At 49.3% G+C, this 26,926-nt stretch overlaps 1 protein-coding gene across 1 annotated transcript in view; it reads left to right on the top strand.

Annotated features, from left to right (window-relative positions):
• The window catches only part of acap3a (ArfGAP with coiled-coil, ankyrin repeat and PH domains 3a), a 74,713-nt gene extending 71,235 nt beyond the window's left edge, over positions 1-3,478 (top strand). The window contains exon 25 of the mRNA XM_056273498.1: positions 2,023-3,478. Within this exon, the coding sequence (XP_056129473.1) occupies positions 2,023-2,129 (107 nt within the window). The 3' untranslated portion in view covers positions 2,130-3,478. The remainder of the gene's footprint in view (positions 1-2,022) is intronic.
• The last annotated feature ends 23,448 nt before the right edge of the window (positions 3,479-26,926 follow it).

Raw genomic sequence — 26,926 nt, 5'->3', positions numbered from 1 at the left:
CTGCCACTTTCCTATTGATTTCCATTGGCTGGATAATGCAAGTGCAAAGAAAAGTTTAAGTTTGATGCAGATGAAAGGGATAATTTGGCAATTGCTTCATCTAAAAACAAAAGTCAGGTTCACTTTATTAATTCCATTGATAATGCGAGCATGGCCGATCTACACACAGCGTGTGCCTCAGTCGTCATAGGCAGCAGTGTTTAATAGCCAGGGCCGCCTCCTTAACTCAAAGTGTATAATAGAACGACATGGGAGTTTGCATTTGAGCTGTTGGTGCATGAATTGAATTGCCTATAATGGAACCATTTACTCATACTAGAGCTAAAGATTGGCCGAAATGGAAATGTTGAATTACCTTTCATAAAAGATGTCTTTTATGGACACTGTAGATGGGGCCTAATTTAAGTCGAAGCCTACAGGCAGCTTCTCAGAAGACCATGAAGAAAGTGTGTCTTTTGAATTTTCAACATTTCCCTTTTTTTTCTTCCCCATGAATCTAGAGGAGTTAGGAGAATCCCGGTTTACATACAGTGTAAGATGTGATTGGCAGACATGCAGTCTGGAGCTCTTTAGCGAGTCAGTAGTAGGGGATTGTGGTACGGAGAGCAGCCTACTGAAATCGTCTCCTCACCCTTTCTGCTCATCAGTGATACATTTAAGCACTTTGGTGTATGTTTTCAATGGAAGACTGTTGTGTTCTTACTGTTAAACACACACACAAAAAAAATCATTCCAGTATTTGCTGGTTTAGTGCACAACATGATGGGGTGGCTCGGGTACGCAAGTTGTTTCAGAGCAGCGACTTCACGTCAATTAACAGGAAGCTGATTGTAGTTTGTGAAGGATCTGATTTATGACCAAACAATGCAATGATTTGCATCAAGCCACTGAAGGATTATATGTTGTACAGTACAGTGTATCTGTATCAGTCAATTGGTCAACGAGTTGACCGTTATATAAATACTAAAAATCTATTAACATTTCAAACTGCTTGCTTCTAACATACCACATTCAACTTTTTTGTGTATTTTTCTGTCTCTGACTGTTACCTGTAAAATTCATTTTGGATATTGTAAGAGAACTTTGTCTCGGGAGTATACTTGTGTGTATTAACACTTACCGCTACCTTTGTTTGCTTTGAATCGACTTTTTATTCCACACCTCTTCCCACTGTCTTAAAACAATACGTAAAATAAAAAAAAGGAAGATGTGATTAAAGGCTCATTTCTCATTTGGCTGCTTGCTTGGTTTCTGTTTCCCTTGTCTCACAGCACAACTAACAGCATTAATGAACTAACGTTTAACTTCACACACCGCTAGCACGCTAATCACCACCTTACATTATATATAGAACTGTATGACTCATTCTGAACAGAACATTAATGACTTGTGTATGTCTACTAACTTTTTTTTGTAGTTTATGATTAATATATTTTCAATTCAGACTGAATATGGTCAGGTCTTTGCACCGTTGTAATATTTTGGTGTGGATGTTAGGAAGACAGCTGTAGGACGGGCATGTGTTCCCATTGGTGCTCTCTTATTCATACACGCGCACTCCCTCGTGCGCGCGCGTGTTTTCGCATACATGCGCGCAGAGTGAAAGGCTGGAATGTCCATTCAACCTTTTTAATGAGTGAAGTCTGGGGAACCCTCAAAGGATACAATAGAGGTCGACTGCCTTTGTTACTGGTCCATAGATTCGGGCGTCACCATGGCCACCGGAAAAGCCTTAGTATTTGGGAACTATCGAAAGAAAAGCGTCACGGTGCTTCAGCCCGTTCGTTTTGATGTGTTTTTGTTTGTGTTTTTTTTACCCACGGCTCCTCTCGTCAACATGTCAGGTTTCTAATATTCTGAGTTTATAGTAAAGAAAATGTTTTGAAGTTTGATAATAATCTCTGACATGCTTTGCCTTGGTGTATTTATTCTTGTGTGCGTGTGTCAGTCAGTTCCTAATGAAAAGGTCCAGTTTACACGCCCATGGTTCTCATCGTTTTCCCCCGTCATTTTCTTCATCAGGAGACGCCACGTACCTTGACATCTTCAGGGAGTTTTCCCACATGGCATCCCACAACCCAGAGAAGTTGAAGCGCAGGAGTGTACACTTCCGCCACTCCTTCAGGTAGTCCACTAAAAACTCGGAGGTACCTGAGAGCGACGATATACTTGAAAAGTGCAACAGCCACTTTCTCCGTTTAGCCAGGAGGCTGTAACAGCCCATCATCCTGTGTTTTGAATTTGACAAACCTTTATGAACTCGCTGTGTCTTACAAAAGCCACTCTGTAACAAATCATGACGTCATTGTAACGGTGAGGATCCAGTCTGCCCATGTAACTGTGCACTAAATATATATATATATATATATATATATATGAAACATGCAACGCTGCATGCCAAGGACATGCAGCACAGAATTTTGATGCATTTAAAATGGAAACTTGTGAAGAATTCTCTGAAAATCCCTTGTTTTGTACAACACTACAAAGCCCACTTTACTCCAAAGACAAATTTAAACAACCACTCTATGAAGTACATTTATTGCCAAGTGAGGACATTGTTATATATATTGAGCAGAACCTTTGATGCTGAATTTTGAAATAATTTTTAATCGTCCTCTTTTTTTAAAATATTGCTGTGTTAAGTATCTGCAAGACCCGTGTGCTGTTCTGAGATTGAGCCTTTATTTTCATAAGAAATTTGTGTACTGTATTATTTTTTACTATGAGGATTCGCTGGTCTTTTCCTCTCTTGTATAGCCTACATTTGATCAATATTAGATTTCCTCCCTAAGTCCTCAAGCACTTAACAGTTGTTTTTTCTCTCTCCTCTGATCTTTATGGCCTGTTGTCCTCTGTGACGTCTTTGGTGGTGTAAACTACTAATAAGACACGTTAGTCCCTAGCTAACGAGTCTGACCCTTTAGCCGAGCGGTTAGTGACGTCGCCTTGTGGTGCAGTACACCCCGTATCAAATCCCGCACCGGGCAAGAAAATAACCGGCTACAGTAGGAAGCATTATGATTGTATGTCTGTGATCAGTTTTATCATTTGCATCAGTGCATACTGAATTGCGTCAAAGTTTTACATGAATGGGAATGGATTATTATTATTATTATTGTATTTCTGTATGTGTACTGCATGCAGTTATGCAATTCATATTTCATTCTCAAAGTTGAATTCAGCTACAGTCTATCTACAGTATAAAGCTAAACTGTTGTATTGATAGAGGTGACACATTACCTTTTTAGCTATCACCATCGCCAATTCATCATCTTGATATTTTGCATTGACTATGCTGGTGTAGTCTCGATAATATTTTGTTTAAATGTACTACTATATATATATATATGTCATCGTGCACAGTGCCAATATGAATTGCGATGCTGAAATTGGTTTTTGAACGTAGTAGAGGCAAAAATGGTAATATATCTTAATTGAGTGTTATGTGAACAGGAAAACTGATGAAAGATGTTCGCCTTTTATGAGTGAAAATAAAGACGAGCTCTTTTTTATCATTTACTGTGTAAGTGTTATTGTCTGATGTGGGTATGATTACTTAAAGCCATTTAAAAGGGACAGTTCACCCAAAATCAAAAACAGTTTTTTTTTCTCTAACTAACCTGTAGTGTTATTTATCAGTCTAGATAATGTTGGTGTGAGTCGCTGAGTTTTGCAGATACGGGCCGTAGAGATGGCTGCCTTCTCTCCAATACAATGGAACCGGATGGCACCCGGCTTGTGTTGCTCAAAGCGCCAAAAAAAATAAAAATAAAATAAAAAACTCAACATCAATCGCAGCAAAAAAACAAAACACGTCCCCAGCATGTCCCCTAAAAGTCATCTCCGAACGTCCGGTAAATATCATTGTGTAGGGTTTTCATTACGTCCCCGTGGCGTCCCGGGGATGTCTAGAAGATTTTCCCCTAGCGTCCCTGTAATGTCCTCGGGAGGTTTCTTTTTTTTTTTACGTCCCGCAATAACGTCCACGTGATGTAATGAACGCCCTACACAATGACATTTACCGGACGTTCTGAGAGAGCCCTTATGTGACGTGCTGAGGACATGTTTTGTTTGCTGGGAAACAAAAAAAAAACAAACGTCCCCAACGTCATTGTGTAGGGTTTTCATTACGTCACGGGGACGTTTGAACGTCCCGCAATAACGCTCAAAGAAGACTTTCTCCGAGTGTCCCTGTAATGTCCTCTGGAGGTTTTTTTTAACGTCCCGCAATGACGTCCCCGTGACGTAATGAAAACCCTACACAATGACATTTACCGGACGTTCGGAGAGGACCTTTAGGGGACGTGCTGGGGACGTTTTTTGTTTGCTGGGAAACAAAAAAAAAGAGTCCTCAACGTCATTGTGTAATCAGTGGCGCCCCCAAGGGGTGGCCAGGGCCACCCTGATACTATCCCTGGCCCCCCCCGCTGGCCCCCCCAGCCATGAGTTGCATATGCAGAATATGCTTCTGATTATGCATAATATGCTTCTATCTGATATTTTCATTTTTCATTTCTGGACATACACAATGTAACAAGGAATCGTCTAACCCGTTACAATATATACAGATACATGATACATTGAAACTCAAAATGTTAACTGTACCATATTAGTCTATTCAGTAACATTAACTGTGAAAAATAAGAAGCCAAAGTTTTTCAGTGTGCGATTCCTTAACTAGACAATTTTCAGCTAGCCTATACAGAATACTGCAACAGCATGATAGACTTCCTGAAAGGCAGTCATGGCTTTTGGTTTTGGTGGGCCACCCCAAGATTTTCAGGGGCCCCATTTGGCCACCCCTATGAAACATTTCTGGGGGTGCCACTGTGTGTAATAATAATAATAATAATAACAATAATAATAATAATAGTAAATTACGTCACGGGGACGTTATTGCGGGGGTCCTGCAATAACGTCCCCGTGATGTAATGAAAACCCTACACAATTTACCGGACTTTTTTTTTTTGACGTCCCGCAACAACGTCCCCGTGTCGTATGAAAACCCTACACAATGACATATACCGGACGTTCGGAGGAGACCTTTAGGGGGCGTGCTGGGGACGTTTTTTATTCGCTGGGATGTCGCTTTGCAGAAATCATGACCTGGTTACTCAAGATAATCCACAGACCTTGTTGTGAGCAGTTTCGTGTAGGAGTAGTTCGATGTAAGAAAATAGTTCCTACATGAACCTGTTCACAACAAGGTCTGTGGATTATCTTGAGTAACCGGGTCATGATTTCTGCAAAGCGACGTTGCTGTTGAGTTTTCCAAATGTATTTTTTGGCGCGTTGAGCAACACCAGCCGAGTGCCACCCAGTTCCACTGTATTTGAGAGAAGGCAGCCATCTCCACGGCCGATATCTCCAAAACTCGGCAACTCACACAAAACGATCTAGATGGATGAATAGCACTACAGGCAAGAGGAAAAAACATGTATTTTTGATTTTGGGGTGAACTGATCCTTTAAATTAGAGTAGGTTATACAACCACAGCTGCAAATGAGTTCAGCTCCGTGTAACTGAGGCAACAGTGCCCCTCTGTGTTTAAACACAAAACTAAGAGAGTAAAAAAATAAACATATTGGGCACTATATGAATGAATCATTTTTGTGCAGATCAGTTATGATTCTGCCTGAAGAACATTTTGCTTATTCTTGCTTTATCAATCAATATATTTACCCCATCCCCTCTCCTAGCCTTTACCCTAGCTAGGGTAGGGTGATATTGCTGCTTGCGACCAGTAGGTTCATGATGACATAGCCTGATGTCCTCTGTAGTCAGGGCCGGATCATGACATTAATGGGCCCTAGGCCTCGCCTCCGTCCCCCCCCCAACCCCCCACCCATATTTTTCAAATGCCCCTCTTTGGCGTTCAGTCTCTGCTTCTTCTTGTTTTCTTCTTTTACGCTTTGCTGCACCTGACTACATTCTGTAGCTCTTTTCCAAAATTAAGCGCGGACCTGCGTGGATGCTGTTTCTCTGCTGTAACTTCCATTAACAGTTTCAAGTTAAATGCAGTTACATGGAATTCTGGGAGATTGAGTGCTTAGAGTTAGATGGACAGATACCACGGTTTCATTTGCGTTATTTCTTTTTATGGCATAATAATTATTCCTGATTGATAGACATAATTATTTGGCGTGTAAGTGTCATAGGAATTGTTGATATGTTAAAAAATGCTACTAATAAAATAATAACAATTATTAGTTAGTTATTAGTTGTTTGAATGGTAACGTTAGGCTAGCTAACCACTGGTCCAGTAGTCCCGACGTTAGCATTGTTAGCTAATAATAGCTACCGGTAGCTAACGTTTGCTAGCTAGTTAGTTATTTGAATGAAAATATTGCATGGCCAGAGCTAAGGTTGGACAAACATAACTAGCTAGCTACCGGTAACGTTACCGGACGCTACCGATAGTTAGCTTGCCTAGCAGCATTCAAACAACTAGCCAGCAACGTCAGCAACTAGCTAGCAACGTTACCGGGTGGAAGATAGCTAGTTAGCTATCTAGCTAAAGTTACGTTCGCTAACGTTAGTTGCTTGAATGAAAACCACAGCAGAGCTAGACAAAACTATTGGAAATACTATTGGAAATACACTGAAGATACTCACTCTTTATGCCCTCCAATCCAGGATAATAGTGCAGGTAGCAGGTTGACGCTCTCTCGAGTCTTGTCTGCCTGGTGCGGTGAACTGACCCTGATCCGTGAGTGTGAAGCCAGTCTCTTTTGATGTCAAGTCTGGTGAAGCCAGACAGCAGGCAGGTGCGGGTCACGTGAGGACGCGATATCCTTCAAACTTTTAGAAAAAGTAAAGTAGTATAAAAATAGAAGAACGACTTTATTTGCGATTTATTTTGTAATGCTTGTGAATTGGCTGCTGTTATGTATGCACACATTGACAGTGCTGCATTTGATTTGGTGCTGTTCTATTGTGCTGGGATCGATTGGTGATGCCTGCGGGCTCTGGGTTGTTTGATCGGGTCTGCCTTTGATGCTGTGTCAGTCTAAATAAAGAATGCCACGGAGAGGTTGTGTCGAGGGACAGCGCTGTGTGCTGACGTGATTTCTAAACTTAATATTGGCGACGAGGATGGCTGATATCTCCCTCCCACCACCTGCCCCCTTCCTGGCATTACCTGGCGAGCCTCCGGTACCATGGACTCGCTGGCTACATAGTTTTGAAAATTACATCATCGCCTCAGGGCTCGACGACGTGAGCCAGGCTAGGAAGACGGCTCTGTTGCTACACTGCTTGGGAGCAGAGGGTCATCGTGTGCTCGGGTCTCTGGGGAACGTCACAAGCTTTGCCGAAGCTGTGGGACTTATGAGCACCCATTTCGCTGCTCCACAGAGTGCCCTCCTTCGGCGATTTATATTCCGTCAGCGACACCAACTGCCTGGTGAGTCTGTGCGGCAGTACGTAGCTAATTTGCGAGGGCTAGCTAGCTCATGCAAGTTTGGCGCGCTTCAGGACGAGATGGTTCGCGACCAGCTAATCGAACACACCAACAACGCAAAGGTGCGTGAGACTCTCCTGCTGGAAAAAGACGGTCTGCTGCTGTCCACAGCAATTACCATCGCACTACAGGTTGAGGTAGCAGCTGAGTGTGCTGCTATGCTAAATACACAGCAAGTGGCCACCTCCAGTCAAGCTGCCAACGACTCCTCCCTCTACTCACGGCTGCCCCTCGGGACGCAACCCAACCAGAGCGAGGCGGGCGCCGACTCCACTGGGGACGTCTTGCAACTGCAACGACGGCGTTCTCGGCCCCGCCCTCAACAGTCCTGTGGTAACTGTGGATCTCGGTCTCATGTTTCAAGGGCTCAGAACTGCCCTGCCCGTGGCCAGACATGCCGTAGCTGCGGTAAGCACAATCACTTTGCCAACGTCTGTCGATCTTCCCCGGCTGGGTCAGAGGGCCACACCCCCCAGTCTTCAACCGCCGTCATTCACAAGGTGAGCTCTGCGCCAGTGTCATTCAAATCATGCACAGTCAACATTAATGATGTGTGCATTCCCCTGCTGTTGGACACCGGTGCAAGTGTGTCTCTCCTGAATGTTGATACCTACAGTCAATTTTTCGGTTCACTGCCACTGTCCGCACCCTCAGCTGTCCTCTGTGGGTATGGTGACTCCAAAATCGATCTGGTTGGCTCTCTCCAACTGACTGTCCGCTATGGAACCAAGCTGGTGCCTAATGCAGTTTTTCATGTGGCACGGCGTGGGGCCAACCTGATGGGCCTGGACCTGTTCTCCGCTCTGGGGTTCTCCCTCTTAGACACAAGGGGGGCAGCAATCCTGACTGTCACCACACCTTGGCAGCAGAAGTGGCCATCGCTGTTTATGGGGCTGGGCTGCCTCTCCGCCTTCACCCATCAACCTCTCCTCAACCCTGCTGTGAAATCTGTCATCCAACCACTGCGCCGCATCCCGTTGGCTCTCCGTGATGGGGTCTCCGCCGAGCTGCAACAACTGCTGGAAGCTGGCATCATTGAACCGGTGGACGCGTCACCTTGGGTCTCAAACCTCGTGGTGGCTAAGAAGAAGTCGGGGGGCCTGCGTGTCTGCGTCGATCTACGTGCAGTAAATAAGGCAGTGGTCCCTGATAAGTATCCACTGCCCACCTCAGAAGAACTCACTGCTCAGTTCTATGGCTCTGAGGTGTTCTCCAAGCTCGACCTCAGACAGGGGTACTTACAGGTGCCCCTCCACCCCAGCAGCCGAAACCTCACAGCCTTTGTGACACATGCAGGAGTGTTTCGCTACACCAGGATGCCTTTCGGTCTCAGCTCCGCCCCTAGCTGCTTCCAGAAAATCATGGTCTCCGTGCTGGCTGGCATACTGGGCGTGGCCATTTATCTGGACGATATAGTGGTACACGGGCCCACCAGTGAAATCCACGACAAGCGCCTTAACATGGTCTTCGCAGCCCTGTCCAAGCACAAGCTAAAGCTCAATGCTGAGAAATGTGTCCTCTCTGTGCCAGCCATCGACTTCGTGGGGTTCCGGCTGTCAGCGAGCGGTGTAACTCCACTACAATCCAACGTGGACGCCATTCAGGCCATCCCTGAGCCCAGCTCGGCCGCCCAGGTCGCCTCCTTCCTGGGTATGACAAGTTACTACCTGAGGTTTCTTCCCCAGTACTCTGCGACCACAGCCCCCCTGCGCCAGCTGCTGCGTAAGGACGAGCCATGGGTGTGGTCAAAGGCATGCAGTGACGCTGTGCGTGATCTCAAGACTCAACTGACTTCACCACCAGTGTTGGCTCACTTCAACATCTCCAGCTCCACCTTTGTGACCTGTGACGCATCAGCCACAGCGATAGGGGCCGTGCTGTCTCAAACCCAGAACGGTGTGGAGAAGCCCATTGCCTTCGCCTCCCGTGCCCTCAACCTGACCGAGCAGCGGTACTCCGTGGGTGAGCGTGAGGCGTTAGCCTGTATCTGGGCTTGTGAAAGGTGGCACCTCTACCTCTATGGCCGCTCCTTCACCCTCAGGACAGATCACCAGGCCCTGACAGCGCTGCTGTCCACATCTGGGACAGGCCACAAACCCCTGAGGCTGCACCGCTGGTCTGACCGCCTCCGCCAGTACAACTTCAGCCTGCAGTTCACCCCAGGCAGAGACAATGTTGTCGCCGACCTGCTCTCTCGCTCTGTCTCCACCCCAGCTCCACAGACGGACACTGACTGTGTGGAAAAGGACATTGTCCAAATGCTACACACACCCCTCCAGGCCACTGTCTCTCTGCAGGAGCTGAGGGCAGCCTCCAAACAGGACCCTGTCCTCTCCCAGCTCCGCACCTACATCCAGAACGGCTGGCCTCACAAGGTCCCAGAGGAGCTGGCTGCGTTCGCCCGAGTCAGACAGGAGCTCTCCTGCTGGAACGACACCTGCGTGGCACGTGGGTTTTGCACGGTGGTCCCAGCTGCTCTCCGTGCACGTGTTTTGAATACGGCGCATGAAGGCCACCTGGGCATTGTGAAACTGAAACAGCGCTGCCGAGACCTGGTGTGGTGGCCGGGGATAGACAGAGATATTGAGGCTCTGGTGAAGGACTGTTCTGCCTGCCTTGTGAGTGGCAAGACTGGCCACCAGGCTCCCCCACCCCTGCAACCTCTCGCCTGGCCCTCTCAGCCCTGGGAACACCTGCAGTTGGACATTTGTGGTGAGATCCATGGAGTTCCCCACCACCAACGCTTCATGGTGGTCGCCTACGATCTACACTCAAAATGGCCTGAACTCACCACTTCCGGCACTGTGACCTCACAGATCATCATCGACTTCCTGGACTCTCTTTTTTCTCGCTGGGGCCTCCCAAAGGCCATCACCACTGACAACGGCCCTCAGCTGGTCTCTGCTGAGTTCACTGCTTATCTAGAAAGCAAGGGCATCCGTCATATACGCACTGCGTACTACCACCCCCAGGCCAATGGCGGCGTTGAACGTTTTCACCAGTCACTGAAGAACGGCCTCAGAGCACACATGGCCCAAGGGTGCTCTTTCACGCAGGCCATCCGTCACACTCTGCTACACTATCGGGCCACACAGCACTCGACCACAGGCGTCTCCCCAGCCTCTCTCACGCTAGGCCGGGAACTGTGCATGCCCCTTGACAGGCTCCGCCCCTCCACACCTCAGGCACCTCCCTCTGGGGTCAGAGCCTCAGTCACTCGTCAGCAGACGCGGATGAAGCAACGGTTTGACCAGTCAAAACGAACCAGGGTGCCAGACATCAATGTGTCAGACTGGGTCAGGGTCCGCAGGCCCCACAGGGACAATAAAATGGCTTCATACTGGTCCTCTCCTCTCCAAGTCACCCGTCAGCTGGGCCCAGCCACTTACTTCCTCAGCGATGGCACTCGGTGGCACTCCAGTCGTCTACGGAAGGTGTCAGCTCCGCCACACACAGCTGGTGACACAACCATAGCCATTCCCTCAGCATGGCGAGACGCCCCGGGGCTTCATGCAGCTCCTACACGGGCCCCAGACATTTCTGGGCCTCAGCTTTCCCTGCCATCTCCCTCCCCACCTCGGCCTGCCCAGCCTCAGGCCGCCCCGCGACCTGTTCGCACACGTTTACGCCCTGGCCACCTAGAGGACTTTGTGTCAACCTTTCATGTTTGAAATCCTGCCGGGGGGGGGGAAATGTTATGTATGCACACATCGACAGTGCTGCATTTGATTTGGTGCTGTTCTATTGTGCTGGGATCGATTGGTGATGCCTGCGGGCTCTGGGTTGTTTGATCGGGTCTGCCTTTGATGCTGTGTCAGTCTAAATAAAGAATGCCACGGAGAGGTTGTGTCGAGCGACAGCGCTGTGTCCTGACGTGATTTCTAAACTTAATAGCTGCATCATGTTTTTTGTTTTAAATTTTACTGTGACAAAAAGCTTGAAATTACTCCTGTCTACAGAGTGCCAGATCTCAGCTCCGGTTGACTCGGGGGAGGAGGGGAAGTGCCGGTGTCGGGATCCGGGTAGCTCCGGCCCACTTTAATCACTGGTTATGCCTCTTTGTGAGTACTTACCTGGGAGTACGTATGGCATGAGTCTCAATGACTATGTAGCGCTATCTATCCCTTTCAACTGTCAAGGACAACGCTCCTGAGTTCTCTATACAACTCGGTATCCAATAAACTATTGAAGTATGGTAACTTCGCTTTTTATGTGTTTAAAGTATGTTCTAAAGGCTCTAAATGTCTTACAGTGTCACCTTGTAACTCCAACTAAAAAGGTTGACTACCCCTTTAAGGCGCTTAAATATGGCATATGACCCCTTTAAGGCAATCTAACATGGTCTAGACACCTCAATGTGTCACCGAGTAACTTATATTAAAATGGTGGGCTAGCCCTTTAAGGTTGTCTCAACATGTCACTTACCATAGCCTAGACACCACAGGAATAAACACACATGAATAATCCACACTCACACAGGTACATAGAATTATATATACAAATGTATTATGAGTAATAATTATTAGAATGAATGAAAGTAATAAGCCTCAGTGGCTAACAAGCATCTGCATTCATATACACACAGATGAATCAGACCAACACATTAGCATACAGCTCAACAACCCTATAACTAAGCCGGCAATAAAAATAAAAGAAAATCAACCCCTAGTTGCAAGCCTGTTGCTTTATCGGGTACGTTGGGACCCTAAACACCCCTCTTCGCTCCCCTTGGAAGCCCGCACATCCAGCTTGTACTCACAAAGAATGAATGCTCCTCTTCGTCTCGCGTTTCCCACTGCAGCGAATGTCAGGCCGGCAGCCCTCCTAGCTAACTGGCTAGTTAGCCGTTAGCCGTTAGCACCATCTCACGGTCGAACCGTGCGCTCGCCTCGGCAGCCCAACATGGCAACAGGCGACTCCTTCTGCGTTCCTCGATGGTCGCATGAACCCACCACTACACTGTGACTGATAACGTTACTTCGCTAAACTAGAAGACGGCCCGACTCACTGTGGGGAGAGCCCCTTACCGCATCCAGTCCATTCGCCCGTCTTGCTGTGCTAACAACGAACACCGACTGGCTAGCTCGCTCCGTAACGTCACTGGGTCCACATATGGGACTGACGAGTAGTCAGTTTGTCTCCCAAATCCACACAGTTCCCGGGATGGGTCTCGGTCAGACACCCGCACACATCACTGTTCACTAAACTTCAATTACATTTCTCTCACCGCAAAATAGCATATAACAACTCGACATCAAACTGCTCCGTTTGGCTCACACAAGGGGCGAGAGACCTCTCTCTCCCCGTCCAGTCTGCTCGTCCTCACGTTTTCCGCTGCCCTCTCAACCAATCACATTCAAGGTAAGTTATTCTCTCCCCAGCCAACCAATCACAACAATGGTAAGTTTTCAACAATAAAAGTAAATGCATTTCACATTGGTAAACAACTGTTTTGCAGAAAAATAACAACAATATAATATATTCATATTCAAAAGGTTAACAAAATAACAAACATAGGCCAAACTCTTATCTAATAGTGCAATATAATACATCTAAGGCCTATAATTTAACCACAGGGTTACACCCTCCCCCTACTGAACGTGTGAATGCCCTCATTCACCTAAATCTAACTAGTAAGGTCTCTGAACATCTGAGGGTATAAACTAAGTGTGGTGCACTAACTCTTTCCTATCCTGATAGTGACACCTCTGTGTACTATAGTTATTGGCGTATCTCTGGCTTTTCCTGGTTCATCATAGGTAAGTCTTACGACTGGCTTTACTAACCTCTTCGGCCTACCTACTGGTTGTCTTTGGGGACTAGCTTCCTCATCTACGCTGCTAGCTTGGCCCTCATCTATGTCAGACTTTGACTCTTGAGCTAACTCTTCTTCAGACTCATTCTCCCTCTCTTCTTCTTCTTCACTTTGGTCTTCGTCATTGTTGTCATCATTTGGGTCTTCGTCATTATTCTCTTCAGTTCTAGCACCAGGAGGTTCCTCTTCCTCCTGAGGGATAACTGCTTGTTCCCGTGCAGCTCTACGCTTGTTCAGGACATCTTCCAGGTAAGTGCTGTAGGGTCTTGGTATCGGTCTCTCGTACTCAGACTCTGTAGATGAGTCGGTCGAGCCCTCTTCACTATCCTCTTCTTCTGTACTGACTGTTTGAGACTGTTTGGTTTGTTGCTTCTTTCTTGTGTCGGCTCTTGTCTTTGGCTTTGGTGGTGGTCTGTGGTCGCTCTCTTCTCTTTGCATTCTGACTTGCTGACCGATGGTAAGAGATGATCTCGGTGCAATGTTCTGATTCCTCCGTTTCCATCCTCCTGCTTCACTCTGTAGACAGGTAAGTTTGGCATCTGACTCACAACCACATGAGGAATCTCTTTCCATCGGCTTTGGAGTTTGTGCTTGCCTTTGAGTCCGAGATTCTTCACCAACACTCTGTCGCCGGGTTCCAGGGTTTGTGATCCCACCCTGCTGTCCTAGGCTCTCTTGTTCCTCTGGCGTGTTTTGTCGGCTGTGGCAGAGGCCAGTTGGTATGCCTTCTGCAGATCTTCTTTGAGTCTAGCCACATAGCGTGAGTGGTGACCGACATCATAGCCATCGGGAGACATCCCGAAACACACATCCACGGCCAGCCTTGCCTCTCTCCCGTATAGTAAGTAGTATGGCGAGTAGCCGGTTGCATCAGACCTACTGGCATTGTAGGCATGTACAACGTGGGGCACTTGCTCACTCCACCGCCTCCTCTTCTCTGGATTCAGTGTGCCTAGCATGGACAGCAGGGTATGGTTGAACCGTTCTGGTTGTGGATCTCCTTGTGGGTGGTAGGGAGAGGTCCTGGACTTTCGTATCCCCATCACTTTCAGCATTTCTCTGATTGTCTGGCTTTCGAAGTCTCGGCCTTGGTCTGAATGGATCCTTGCTGGCAGACCATAGTTTACGAAGAACTTCTCGTTGAGAACTTTTGCGACTGTGAGTGCCTTCTGGTTCTTCTTTGGGTAGGCTTGTGCATAGCGGGTAAAGTGATCAGTGACCACTAGCACGTTGCCAATACCCTTGCAGTCTGGCTCCACGGAGAGGAAGTCTATACAGACTAAGTCCATTGGCCCATTGCTCCGGATCTGGTGGAGCGGCGCAGCTCTCTGACAGGGACTCTTCCGTGAGACACACTTCCCGCAGTTTTCGACATACTGCTCTGTCTCTCCTGCCATTCTCGGCCAGTTGAATCTTGCCTTCAGCAGGTCAGTTGTTCTCTCGATGCCTAGATGTCCCATATCATCGTGTAAGGACTTTAGCACGACACCTCTGAACACGGCAGGCAGCACCAGCTGAGAGGACTCTTCTCCTGATGGTCTCTTGCTAATGCGATGGAGTAGGCCGTCTCTCAGTTGTAGTCTTCCCAGCTCCCTTTTCATCTGGCTCACATCTGGATTGGCTTCCAGATCCTCTGGCCATTGGCCGTGTTTCAGAGCTTGGATCGTCAGTCCTATCAAAGGATCCTCTTTCTGTGCGGCTTTAAGCTCGGACCTGGACATCTGTCCTAGCGCACTCACATCCACACGCGTGGGGAAGGCGTAGAGCTCAGGGACACTTTCAGGACGAGCTCCTAGCTGTTCAGCATATCTCGGAGATGTCTTTGGGGAGCTCAGAACGCTACTCGTCGACAGATTGACGGCACTCCAGCTTGTGAGATGGTCTCCCAGTCTCTTTGCCTCTCTTCACTCCTCTCTTGCCTCGACAGCAGGTCGGCGTCGATGTTGCTTTTCCCAGGTCGGTAGCGGATGTCGAACTCATAGGTAGACAGATCGGCCGGCCACCGATGCCCTGTGGCGTTGAGCTTGGCTGTAGTGAGTACGTACGTGAAGGGATTGTTATCAGTTCGTACTGTGAATCTGGCTCCGTAGAGGTAATCATGGAACTTGTTTACCACTGCCCATTTGAGGGACAGGAACTCCAGTTGATGGATGGGATAGTTCATCTCAGATACGGACAGCTTCCTGCTGGCAAACGCCACCGGCCTCAACCCCTCTGGGTACTCCTGGTACAGGACGGCTCCCAATCCCGTTAGACTGGCGTCCACATGAAGGACATAGGGCTTGTTGGGATCAGCAAATGCCAAGACGGGCGCGTGGGTGAGACAAGTGATGATCTGGTGGAATGCTGCAGTGCAGGCCAGGTCCCATCGCTCTCCGAAGGGTTCAGACTCCTTCAGGTAGACTTTCTTGGAGTCCTTCGCAGCTCTCTTTCCATGCTGTTTTGGGGCGTATCCTTTTGTCAGCTCAGTCAGGGGCCTGACGATGGAGGAGTAGTTGGCGATGAACCGTCTGTAGTATCCGCAGAAGCCGAGGAAGGATCGCAGAGTCTTCAGGTCAGTAGGCTGGGGCCAGGTGGTGACTGTTTCGATCTTGGCTGGATCAGTGGCGACACCGTTAGCAGATACGATGTGCCCGACGTACTTGACTTTGCTCTGGCCAAACTGACACTTGTCCAAAGAGATCGTCAGCCCCGCCTCTTGCAGCCTGTCGAGGACTTTGACGAGCTTCTCCTCATGTTCCTCCAAGGTCCTTCCGAAGACTATCAAATCATCGAGGTAGACGAGCACTTCCAGGAGATTCATGTCACCCACGGCTTTCTCCATGAGCCGCTGGAACGTGGCTGGAGCTCCGGTGATCCCCTGGGGCATTCTCTCGAATTGGTAGAACCCCAGTGGGCAGATGAACGCCGTCTTCTCCTTGTCTTCCTCCTTCATGGCGATTTGATAGTATCTGCTTCTTAGATCCAGTACGCTGAACCACTGGCTTCCGGAGAGGCAGTCCAGTGCGTCGTCAATACGAGGGGTTGTGTACTGATCGGGGATGGTTCGACTGTTCAAGGTGCGGTAGTCGATGCACATCCTCACTTTCCCATTCTTCTTCCGCGCGATCACTATGGGTGATGCGTAGGGGCTTCGGGACTCCTTGATAATGCCTGCCGCTATCAGCTCTTGCATATGTCATCTCACGTCATCAATGTCAGCTGGGGCGAGGCGTCTGGACCGCTCACGGAAGGGTCGCTCATCCGACATCCTGATACTGTGCTCCACGCCTTTGGCCAAGCCAACATTCCATTCGTGTAGGGAGAAGACATCCGCATGTTGTGTGAGCTTCGTGCGGAGTCGCTCCTTCCACTCCTGAGGTAGTGGCGAGTCACCGAAGTCAATCTCGCTGGCATCCCACTCCACTGAATTTGGTTCTTTTAGCGAACCCTAGTTATATGAACAACGACAAAATGGCTGAGAGGGTTATTGCATTGTGACATCATCCACAATAGCTCGCTGGAAAAAAGAAAAACGATGGAGGTGCATTCCCCGTGCCAATCCCGGACAATATGACCCCCTGTGGTCATATGTCCTCCCACCGACCCCGTATTGGCACGCCCACCGGAAGCGCTATTCCTCTTTGTAAGTCGAACCATCTCCAACTAAATGAGCACCACACCTGTGGCCCGGGTAGGAGGAGAACGGCTCTATTCTCAGCCATTTTGTCATTGTTCATATAACTAGGGTTCGCTTCGCGAACCCAAAGTTACATTTCACGAACTCCAAAATGGCTGAGAGGGTTATTGCATTGAACAACGACAGGATTCGTGCCTCCGTTCCCTAGCCGTCCAATGAACCCTTCAAACCCCTGGTGGGAAGGGGTACGCGTTCTGATGAGAGCATCCTAAGAGGCCTGCTCCAGAACAGCGTCGGCAACCGACCGCACCTTAACGTGCCGGTAATAATGCCGTAAGAAAGTGGTCTCACCACTCCAAACCGCCGCCTGGCGGATGACCTCCCAGTCGATACCTGACAACACAGCTATCGACGTAGCAGTCCCTCGGGTAGAATGCGCCTTCAGCTTAGGAGCTGTTTTACCCGCTTTGGTATACGCCTCCGTAATACCATCCACGAGCCAGTGCGCTAGCCTCTGGGTGGAAAGGGCATAACCTGGTTTGCTCACTCTGTAGGTCAACAGCAGCCTGTCAGACCTACGAATATCTGCTGTGCGCCGCATGTAAATGCGTAAAGCCCGTACAGGACACGAGAGGTGCAAGCGTTTCTCATCCCTAGTCACCGGTGACGGATGAAACGCGTGTATCACCACCGGGGCCCTACGCGTCAGGACAGACACAGTTTTGGGCACGAAGCTGGGGTCTGTAAAGAGCGTGACCATCAGATCACCAGAAAACACCATCCCCTTGATGGTGAGTGCAGTGAGCTCACAACCCCTCGCTGCGGTGGTAAGTGCCAAGAGCACATCCAGCTTAGCCGAGACATAACGCATGTCTGCCGTAGACATGGGTTCAAAGGGATCTTTCTCTAGTGCGTGCAGAACAAGGGAAGCATCCCAAGTTTCAGCTCTCGTAAGCTCCTTAGCTGAGAGCTTCTTAGCACCAACAGGTACTGCGTCATGAGCGGGTGCGTGAAAACCGTGCTACCCTCGATCTTCCCCCGGAAGAACGTGAGAGCCGATACACAGACTTTGACCGAGGAGAAAGACCATAGTCTATCACTCCTACAGACCTCCACAAAAGTCAGTATAGGGCCAATCCCTACTAACAAAGGGTCCATGTCGCGTTCAGCGCAAAATTGGTCAAATCGATTCCAGTACCCCTGGTACCTGGAATACGTGGAGTCTTTACGCGCCGCTAAGATGACACGAATCACTTGCGCACTAAGTCCCATAGCTAAGAACCTGGCTTTGTAAGCATCCACGCCGCTAATTGGGAGCCTCCTATCCAGGGGCCCTCCCGTAGCAGCCCTCCTGCTTGCGTGAGCGCGTCCGCCCACTCCGGGACGCCGAACCGCTCGCCTACTATCCAGGGCACTATTCGCGGAAACCACGGGGTGCTCGGTTCGTACGGGGCCACGAGAACTAACCGACCCCCTGTGCGCTCGAACTTGACCACCAGGTCTAGGAGGCACCTGCGCGGGGGGAATGCGTAAAGCATCTCCTCGGGCCATGGATCTAGTCCAAGCGCGTTGACCCCCAACGGCGCTAGGTCGGACGGGAGCATCGAGTACCAACGAGGGCACTTGTAATTGAGTTTCGATGCGAACAGATCCACTTGAGCTACCCCGAACCTCTCCCAGATCATAGCCACTATGGCTGGGTTGAGGCTCCAATTGTCCGCATGCGGGCCGCCTCTCGAGAGGATGTCCGCTGCTTCGTTGTCCTTCCCAGGAACACGAAGTGCCCTGATTGATAGCGTGTTGCTGTTGACCCAAATCCAAATTTGCATGGCCAACTCTCTGCAACGCTTGGACTTCATACCGCCTTGGCAGTTGATGTGGGCCTTGGCCGTCATGCTGTCTGTCATTATCAGTATGTGACGGCCTACGAGATCCTGAGCGAAATGCCGGGTAGCCAGCCAAATCGTCTCCGTCTCACGCGCGTTGATGTGGACCTTCTCCCAAGACGGCCACACTCCTCGCGCTGTTTTGTAGCCAAGGATGGCCCCCCCAACCCGAGAGGGACGCATCCGTATAAATCGTTACCTCGGGTCCCCTGGGGCCCATAGGGACCCCAGACATGTCCACGCAGGCTCTGTTCCAGTGGTCTAGGTCCTGCGCTACCACGCGCGGGACCATGATAAGATGGTTGCTGTACCGGCGTTCGTTGCCGTATTTCAAGAAGTGAACTGCGAACCACAATTGCAGTCTCCTCATGAACAACAGACCTAAAGGAACAACTTGGTGAGCTGATGCCAGAAGGCCCAGCAGCCTCCTGATCATCCGATAAGTGACATGTCCCCGGGACAAAATGTGCTAACGTGGTCCTGGTGGAATGCCATCTCTCTTGCGTAAGGGTTGCGCGCATGGATACCGTATCCAAACTCAGACCCAGATACGTTGCCTGGCACGAAGGCCATGGCGCGCTCTTCTTTATGTTGATAGTGAAACCCATGTACTCCATGAATTCCATCAACTCCTGAGTATGGAGTATTGCTTGTTACGGCGACCGGGCCAACACCAACAGGTCGTCTAGGAACCATGCCAAGCGCATACCTTCGTGCATCAACACTCCGAGCGCTGCTTTCACACACCTTGTGAATGTCAGAGGAGAGAGGCGATATCCGAACGGGAGGCATGTGTACTGGTAACACTGACCCCGGTAACAGAACCGAAGATACTTTCTGTGTCTTTCCGCAATCGGACAATGATAGAAAGCATCTTTTAGGTCGACCGAAGTTAGCCAATCGGACTGTGTCACCATTGACAGCAGAACTGGTGTGCGTAGCATTTTGAAACTGACCTTCTCTACGTACTTGTTGAAGGTTTCAAATCTAGGATTGGGCGCATGCCCCCATCCTTCTTCGGGACCAGAAAGTAACGGCTGTAAAACCCGTCTTCTCTTTCTAGGGGAGGAACCACCGTGATTGCCCCTTTCGAGAGTAACTCTGTGAGTTCGTTGTCTAGGATTTGTGCTTCGGCCACCGACCCCGGTTCCGTATGCACTATTCCCAAGTACGGGGGTACAATACCATTCTCGAAAAGGATTTGGTGTCCGTGGGCTATCTGATCCAAAACAGAAGCCGACGGGACCAATTCCTTCCACCTGTGTAACATGCGTGACAGAGGTCTCGTTGCCTCCTGTACCTTGCTGTTCAGGTAGCGCGCGTAAGTTGCGCGTAAAGGGTCTGGGGAAGCCCCGCCCGCCATGCCCTGCATCCATGGGGGGGGGGGCTTCGTCCTTGTAAAGGAGACCCAGATGGGGGAATTGGCATTTTGAACCTTTCCAAATTACCATTTGACCCATCAGAGAGACTAAACATTGTCGCATCATAGTCCCCTCCCAGGGGCGCATTTGCGCTCATGTCATTATTATCCAATATTTCCAGCAGGGATGTTATTACATTGTTATCATCATCTTTACCTTAAGATTCAGACAGACAATCAGACTTGCGTTTCAAACCTTTTAATACGCAATCACCATCATCACCAACATAAAAACTTTTATTCACATTCACAACCTTTGGAATAGAACAAGTAGACTGTGCATCAGAAACCAAAATAAAAGGCGCAGTGTTTAGCCCTGCGCACGCTGTGTCCCCTGAACAAGCGTCTATATCGCCGGAGACGGCTCTGGAATCAGTATGTTGGTGTGGGTCGTAACATCCTGCCGAAACACGTCACTTGGCAGCTCCCTTCTTGGAAGTGTCTGTGCTGTCCGGCTTGGCCGCCTTGGCCGCTGGTTCTGTGGAAGACTGGGAGTTTGGACGTGAGCCCTGTCCACGCCCGCGCCCCGCTTTACCACCTCTTTTTGGATAAGTCTCTCTCCATTTCTGCTTGCGCGCAGGCTTGTCCCCCTGCCCTTTGCCTACCGCGGGCTTAGGGGTAGGCGGGTTCTTCATCATCGGGAGAAGCTCCTTGTGCAAGGTTTCGCGCTCGGCCTGGGCGGCCTTGTATTTGCTGATAATGTCCGGGGTCGTTCCAAACAGGTCCTGGTACCCTGCGCAGGAGTGGGCCATCCACTCCTTGCAGAATTCCTCTTTTACCCCGGCTGTCTCTAGCCAGAGACGTCTGCGCGAAAGGGTGGAGGCAGCTGCGCTAGAACCGCACTCTAGAGCGATGGAATACAGCAGCGATCCCAGGGAGTCAGCTATGCGTTCCATTTCCAAGATGTACTCACAACCTGCTTCGCTGGCCACTACGTCACCGAACTCGGCCCCGTCGATACCTACTGTAGCGATGGCGGCTTTGCTTTGCTCGACGTTTGATAGGCTGCAGATTTTGCGCATGTACGCCGTTATCATCCCAGCCGTTGAGACGAGTCCAGCTGCGCGTGTACTGGCGTGCCATGCATCACACGCGTAACGATCCACCTGTTGGCCCCACTGCGAAGGGTGTTTGGGAGTATCGCGAGACCCCACCTTGGTGTTAGGGTTGAACGATAAAACGTCCCTCTCTGGTTGCGGAATTTCCCAGTCTTTGTAGTTCAGGTTCCTAACCTGGACTGCTAAGACGTCAACCCCCTTCTGACTGAACTTTGAGGACGATTTAAGCAGCGGATCCGCCTCCGCCCGCTTAAACGCTCTTTCGATGTGAGGATAAGGTGGTAGAGTGGAGTCCCTGACCCTCTCTGCCATTCGTGGAAAATCGGCTACCACCGGATCTTGAGGATTGCCCGGCTCGGTAACGATGTCGGCAGACTTGACCGCTCGCGCGAACAGATCGCGGAAACTGGCGAGGAATGTTTCGGACCCACGTTGCATGGCGTCGCCATCTTTGTTTGGTTGAGACGAACTTGGCTGGTCGTCTTCCACGCCCTGATCGTCTACTTCCTCAGGCAGTGAATCCTCGGGTTCCGCACCCGCCGAATAACATGCCACGGATTCACCAGGGAGAGATAGGATCTCATTGGTCCAGTCCTCTCTAACTACCCCGGATGGTGGGATAGCCTCTGGCTCCGGAGGGATGCTAATGCTAGCCGCCGTCCCGTGACTGTAGCTAGGAAGCATCGGAGGGATGTTGCTAGCCTCCGCCCCATGGCTATAGCTAGGTAGCACCATGCTAGCCGCCTCGTTAGCAGGTGCGAAGGGATCTGCAAGTCCCCATCTTTGACGGTACAGGGCAGCCCACCTTTGGCGCCCCGATCCTCTGATGGTTTTACAGAAATTGCAGTCGATCTAATTACGGTCTACATCCCTCAAGTAGCCCGTGTAGTGAACATGTGGGATATGGGAGACACAGTCCGGATGGGGGTCCCATTGGAGCGTCGCCGGTTTAACACACCCGCACCAAGCGTAGAAGCCGGCCACATCGACCGGATTAACGAACATCTTGGCGATAAAAGGTAAGCTAACTATAAGTTAGTATCTAATATACCAGGATATCACTAGATTACTTGCGTATTTGCAGGTTTACTCTTAGTCCCAGCGAGAGAGAAACAGCCATCGACCGATCTCATTTAGTTGGAGATGGAAAGAGGAATAGCTCTTCCGGTGGGCGTGCCAATACGGGGTCGGTGGGAGGACATATGACCACAGGGGGTCATATTGTCCGGGATTGGCACGGGGAATGCACCTCCATCGTTTTTCTTTTTTCCAGCGAGCTATTGTGGATGATGTCACAATGCAATAACCCTCTCAGCCATTTTGGAGTTCGTGAAATGTAAACGTCTTGTACCAGCCTTCAAAGATTATGGTGACCTGAGAGCCACTGTCTAGTAGGGCAGTAGACAGATGTCCGTTCACCTTCACTGGCTCGAAGGATGGGGCTCCGATTAAGCCTGTTGGCAGGTTTGGGCCTCGCTGTACATCAACAGCACTTTTCTTGGATGTGACAGTCACATTACCAGTAGAACTATCGCTGGGAGGCTTCTGGCTCGTGACTTGGCCTCTCTTCCATGACTGGATCAGCTTCTGAATCACCTTGCTCTGGTTCTCAGCGTTTCGACATTTAACAGCGAAGTGGCCGCTTTCACCACACCGGTAACAGAAGTGTTCATCGGAGCCACTGCGAGGCCCTTGGGGCCTGTGACATACAGGGCGTGTCGTCTCCACTATCATAACTGCTGCTTGGTTCTCTAGGGGACTGACTTGTCGGTGTGAGAGTTTATGCTGCAGCTGCTTGACTTGCTTCTTTAGGGCTGACACTTCAGGGTCCTGCCAGTGTTCCTGTTTGGCTCTGGCGACGTTAACCTCTTCCGCGACAGAGGGGCCCTTTGTTGACATGGTAGCGAACATTGACCTTAGCTCCTTGATCTCAGCTTTCAGGTTCTGGATCTCGTCCTGCTTGCTATCATCATGTTTGGCGTGGATAGTCTGCACTGAGGGGTTCAGTTTACTCCGAGAGGCTTCATACTCTTCCTCACTGCGGATTTCGCTGAGCAGATCCACGAAGTTGGGAGGCTTGTCCGTCCTTTCTCTCAGTCTGAGCCGGATGAGCATCAGATCAGCCTCGATCCCGCCTCGAAGTAGCTGCTCTACACGGGCACGGTCAGCCCGGTCGGCTGGAAGTCCACCCTTCTGCAATACTTTGGTGAGGGAACTCTCCAGGCATCTCAGGAACTCGGACAGCTTCTCTCTGGGTTTCTGCTGTAGTAAGCGGAAGGAGAAATACAGATCTTCCCCTGACTCTGCTGTTCCGAACGCGCACTCCAGCGCTTCCAGGAACATTGCAGGACTCATGTTGGGGTCGGACACTCGCACAGCTTTGACTGTCTCCAATGCTGGCCCTTTGAGGCTTTCCATGATCCGTCGCCTTTTCTCCTTGCCACTGCAGTCACTCTCTTCAACCATGAGTTGGGCTTGCTCTAGCCAGTGATCAAATGGCTCTTCACCAGCTGGCGTGGGTAGGTTTCCTGAGAAGATCCGTAGTCGCCGGAAGCCACCACTGTCTGAGGAAGGCTTGGAGGTTGTATCGAGTAGGACACTGACCACTCGTAGGAGTGCTTCAGTGGCTGATAGGGGTTCGGCTCCGGGTGGAGTAGTGGCGACGAAAGCCTGCAGGTCCTCTTCTGTCTTCCCCTCAGCTCGCAGTAAGGCTCTCAATTTACTATTGAAGTCTTCAACTGTAGCTTCCGGCTCCCCTACCATGACGATGGGCCACGCCTCTTGTCCTTCGATAGGTAGCACTTCAGGGGGGACGGTCTCTGACCTGACGCTCTCTCGACACTCACACAGCACCATCAGCTTCCTTAGCTTCGTACTGAACCTCCTTCCTCTAACTCGTACTCTTCCCAAACACTTGATGGTTTCCATGGCTTCTTCAACTTTGGCAGTTTCGGTATCTTCAGGTGCTAGAACCATTACTGCACGGTCCTCTTGCAGGCCCTCACCTCTGCACCAGCTCTTTAGATCACTAACTAACTCCATGTTTGCTTGTTGTCTTGTATCTCTATGTAAACTTACTAATAAAGACTCAATTCTAATTTCTTGGCTCAGGTAACTGACTAATGACTAATTTAATGACTTGGACTTAAATGTACTGGTCTTACATACAGCTAAACACATAAAAAGATCCCAGCGGTGCCTCCATTTATGTAGCGCTATCTATCCCTTTTAACTGTCAAGGACAACGCTCCTGAGTTCTCTATACAACTCGGTATCCAATAAACTATTGAAGTATGGTAACTTCGCTTTTTATGTGTTTAAAGTATGTTCTAAAGGCTCTAAATGTCTTACAGTGTCACCTTGTAACTCCAACTAAAAAGGTTGACTACCCCTTTAAGGCGCTTAAATATGGCATATGACCCCTTTAAGGCAATCTAACATGGTCTAGACACCTCAATGTGTCACCGAGTAACTTATATTAAAATGGTGGACTAGCCCTTTAAGGTTGTCTCAACATGTCACTTACCATAGCCTAGACACCACAGGAATAAACACACATGAATAATCCACACTCACACAGGTACATAGAATTATATATACAAATGTATTATGAGTAATAATTATTAGAATGAATGAAAGTAATAAGCCTCAGTGGCTGACAAGCATCTGCATTCATATACACACAAATGAATCAGACCAACACATTAGCATACAGCTCAACAACCCTATAACTAAGCCGGCAATAAAAATAAAAGAAAGTCAACCCCTAGTTGCAAGCCTGTTGCTTTATCGGGTACGTTGGGACCCTAAACACCCCTCTTCGCTCCCCTTGGAAGCCCGCACATCCAGCTTGTACTCACAAAGAATGAATGCTCCTCTTCGTCTCGCGTTTCCCACCGCAGTGAATGTCAGGCCGGCAGCCCTCCTAGCTAACTGGCTAGTTAGCCGTTAGCCGTTAGCACCATCTCACGGTCGAACCGTGCGCTCGCCTCGGCAGCCCAACACGGCAACAGACGACTCCTTCTGCGTTCCTCGATGGTCGCATGAACCCACCACTACCCTGTGACTGATAACGTTACTTCGCTAAACTAGAAGACGGCCCGACTCACTGTGGGGAGAGCCCCTTACCGCCTCCAGTCCATTCGCCCGTCTTGCTGTGCTAACAACGAACACCGACTGGCTAGCTCGCTCCGTAACGTCGCTGGGTCCACATATGGGACTGACGAGTAGTCAGTTTGTCTCCCAAATCCACACAGTTCCCGGGATGGGTCTCGGTCAGACACCCGCACACATCACTGTTCACTAAACTTCAATTACATTTCTCTCACCGCAAAATAGCATATAACAACTCGATATCAAACTGCTCCGTTTGGCTCACACAAGGGGCGAGAGACCTCTCTCTCCCCGTCCAGTCTGCTCGTCCTCACGTTTTGCGCTGCCCTCTCAACCAATCACGTTCAAGGTAAGTTATTCTCTCCCCAGCCAACCAATCACAACAATGGTAAGTTTTCAACAATAAAAGTAAATGCATTTCACATTGTTAAACAACTGTTTTTCAGAACAATAACAACAATATAATATATTCATATTCAAAAGGTTAACAAAATAACAAACATAGGCCAAACTCTTATCTAATAGTGCAATATAATACATCTAAGGCCTATAATTTAACCACAGGGTTACAACTAGACAACAATGAGAGGGAGCACCAAGTTAAAACACTTGTCTTGTTGAGAGGAATGTAAATGAACGATAGTAGCATAGCCACACCGCCCCTCCCCAATTGTCAATTATACCCATTTAATTACCCCACTCTTCCGAGCCGTCCCGGTCGCTGCTCAACCCCTTTTGCCGATCCGGGGAGGGCTGCACACCACCACATACCTCCTCCGATACATGCGGAGTCGCCAGCCGCTTCTTTTCACCTGACAGTGAGGAGTTTCGCCAGGGGGACGTAGCGCGTGGGAGGATCACGCTATTCCCCCCGGTTACCCCCCACTGAACATGCGCCCGATCGACCAGAGGAGGCGCTAGTGCAGTGACCAGGATACATACCCACATCCGGCTTCCCACCCACAGACACGGCCAATTGTGTCTGTAGGGACGGCCGACCAAGCCGGAGGTAACACAGGGATTCGAACCAGCGGTCCCCGTGTTGGTAGGCAACGGAATACACCGCCACGCTACCTGGATGCCCCGAACTTCTCTTTATAAGTACATCAAACAAAACATCTTGCCCCTCTGCATCCTTTGCACCGGGCGATTTAGTGGGATAAATTGTAACAGTGTTGTCTTTATGCATGCTCAGTAATCCAGGTAATATTGTTATTTATACAAGATAGACATTAAATCTGCATGCTTGTAGCCCCAATTCCTCCTGTATGAGCATCACATAGGTAAAATAAATAATAAGCATTACTTCCAGGTCTGCCTTGCAAGTGGCAAACAATTCGGCAATTTAATTCAATTTAATTTAATTTAGACAAGAGAAAAATGTAGATACCACATGTCTCTTTCCAAACAATGTAAACTCATAGCAGTTGTTACTGTGTCAACAATACTGTGTAATAATTCACAACACAGACCACAGAGGATTTGGGTTCTCTGACTTGATGTGTTTTTGAGAGCTGTGCATTGAGATATACATTTTGAAGAATAGCATC

This window comes from Lampris incognitus, chromosome 2, assembly GCF_029633865.1.
Source record: "Lampris incognitus isolate fLamInc1 chromosome 2, fLamInc1.hap2, whole genome shotgun sequence".
Taxonomy (NCBI): Eukaryota; Metazoa; Chordata; class Actinopteri; order Lampriformes; family Lampridae; genus Lampris; species Lampris incognitus.
This window is presented reverse-complemented; position numbering and strand designations above follow the sequence as displayed.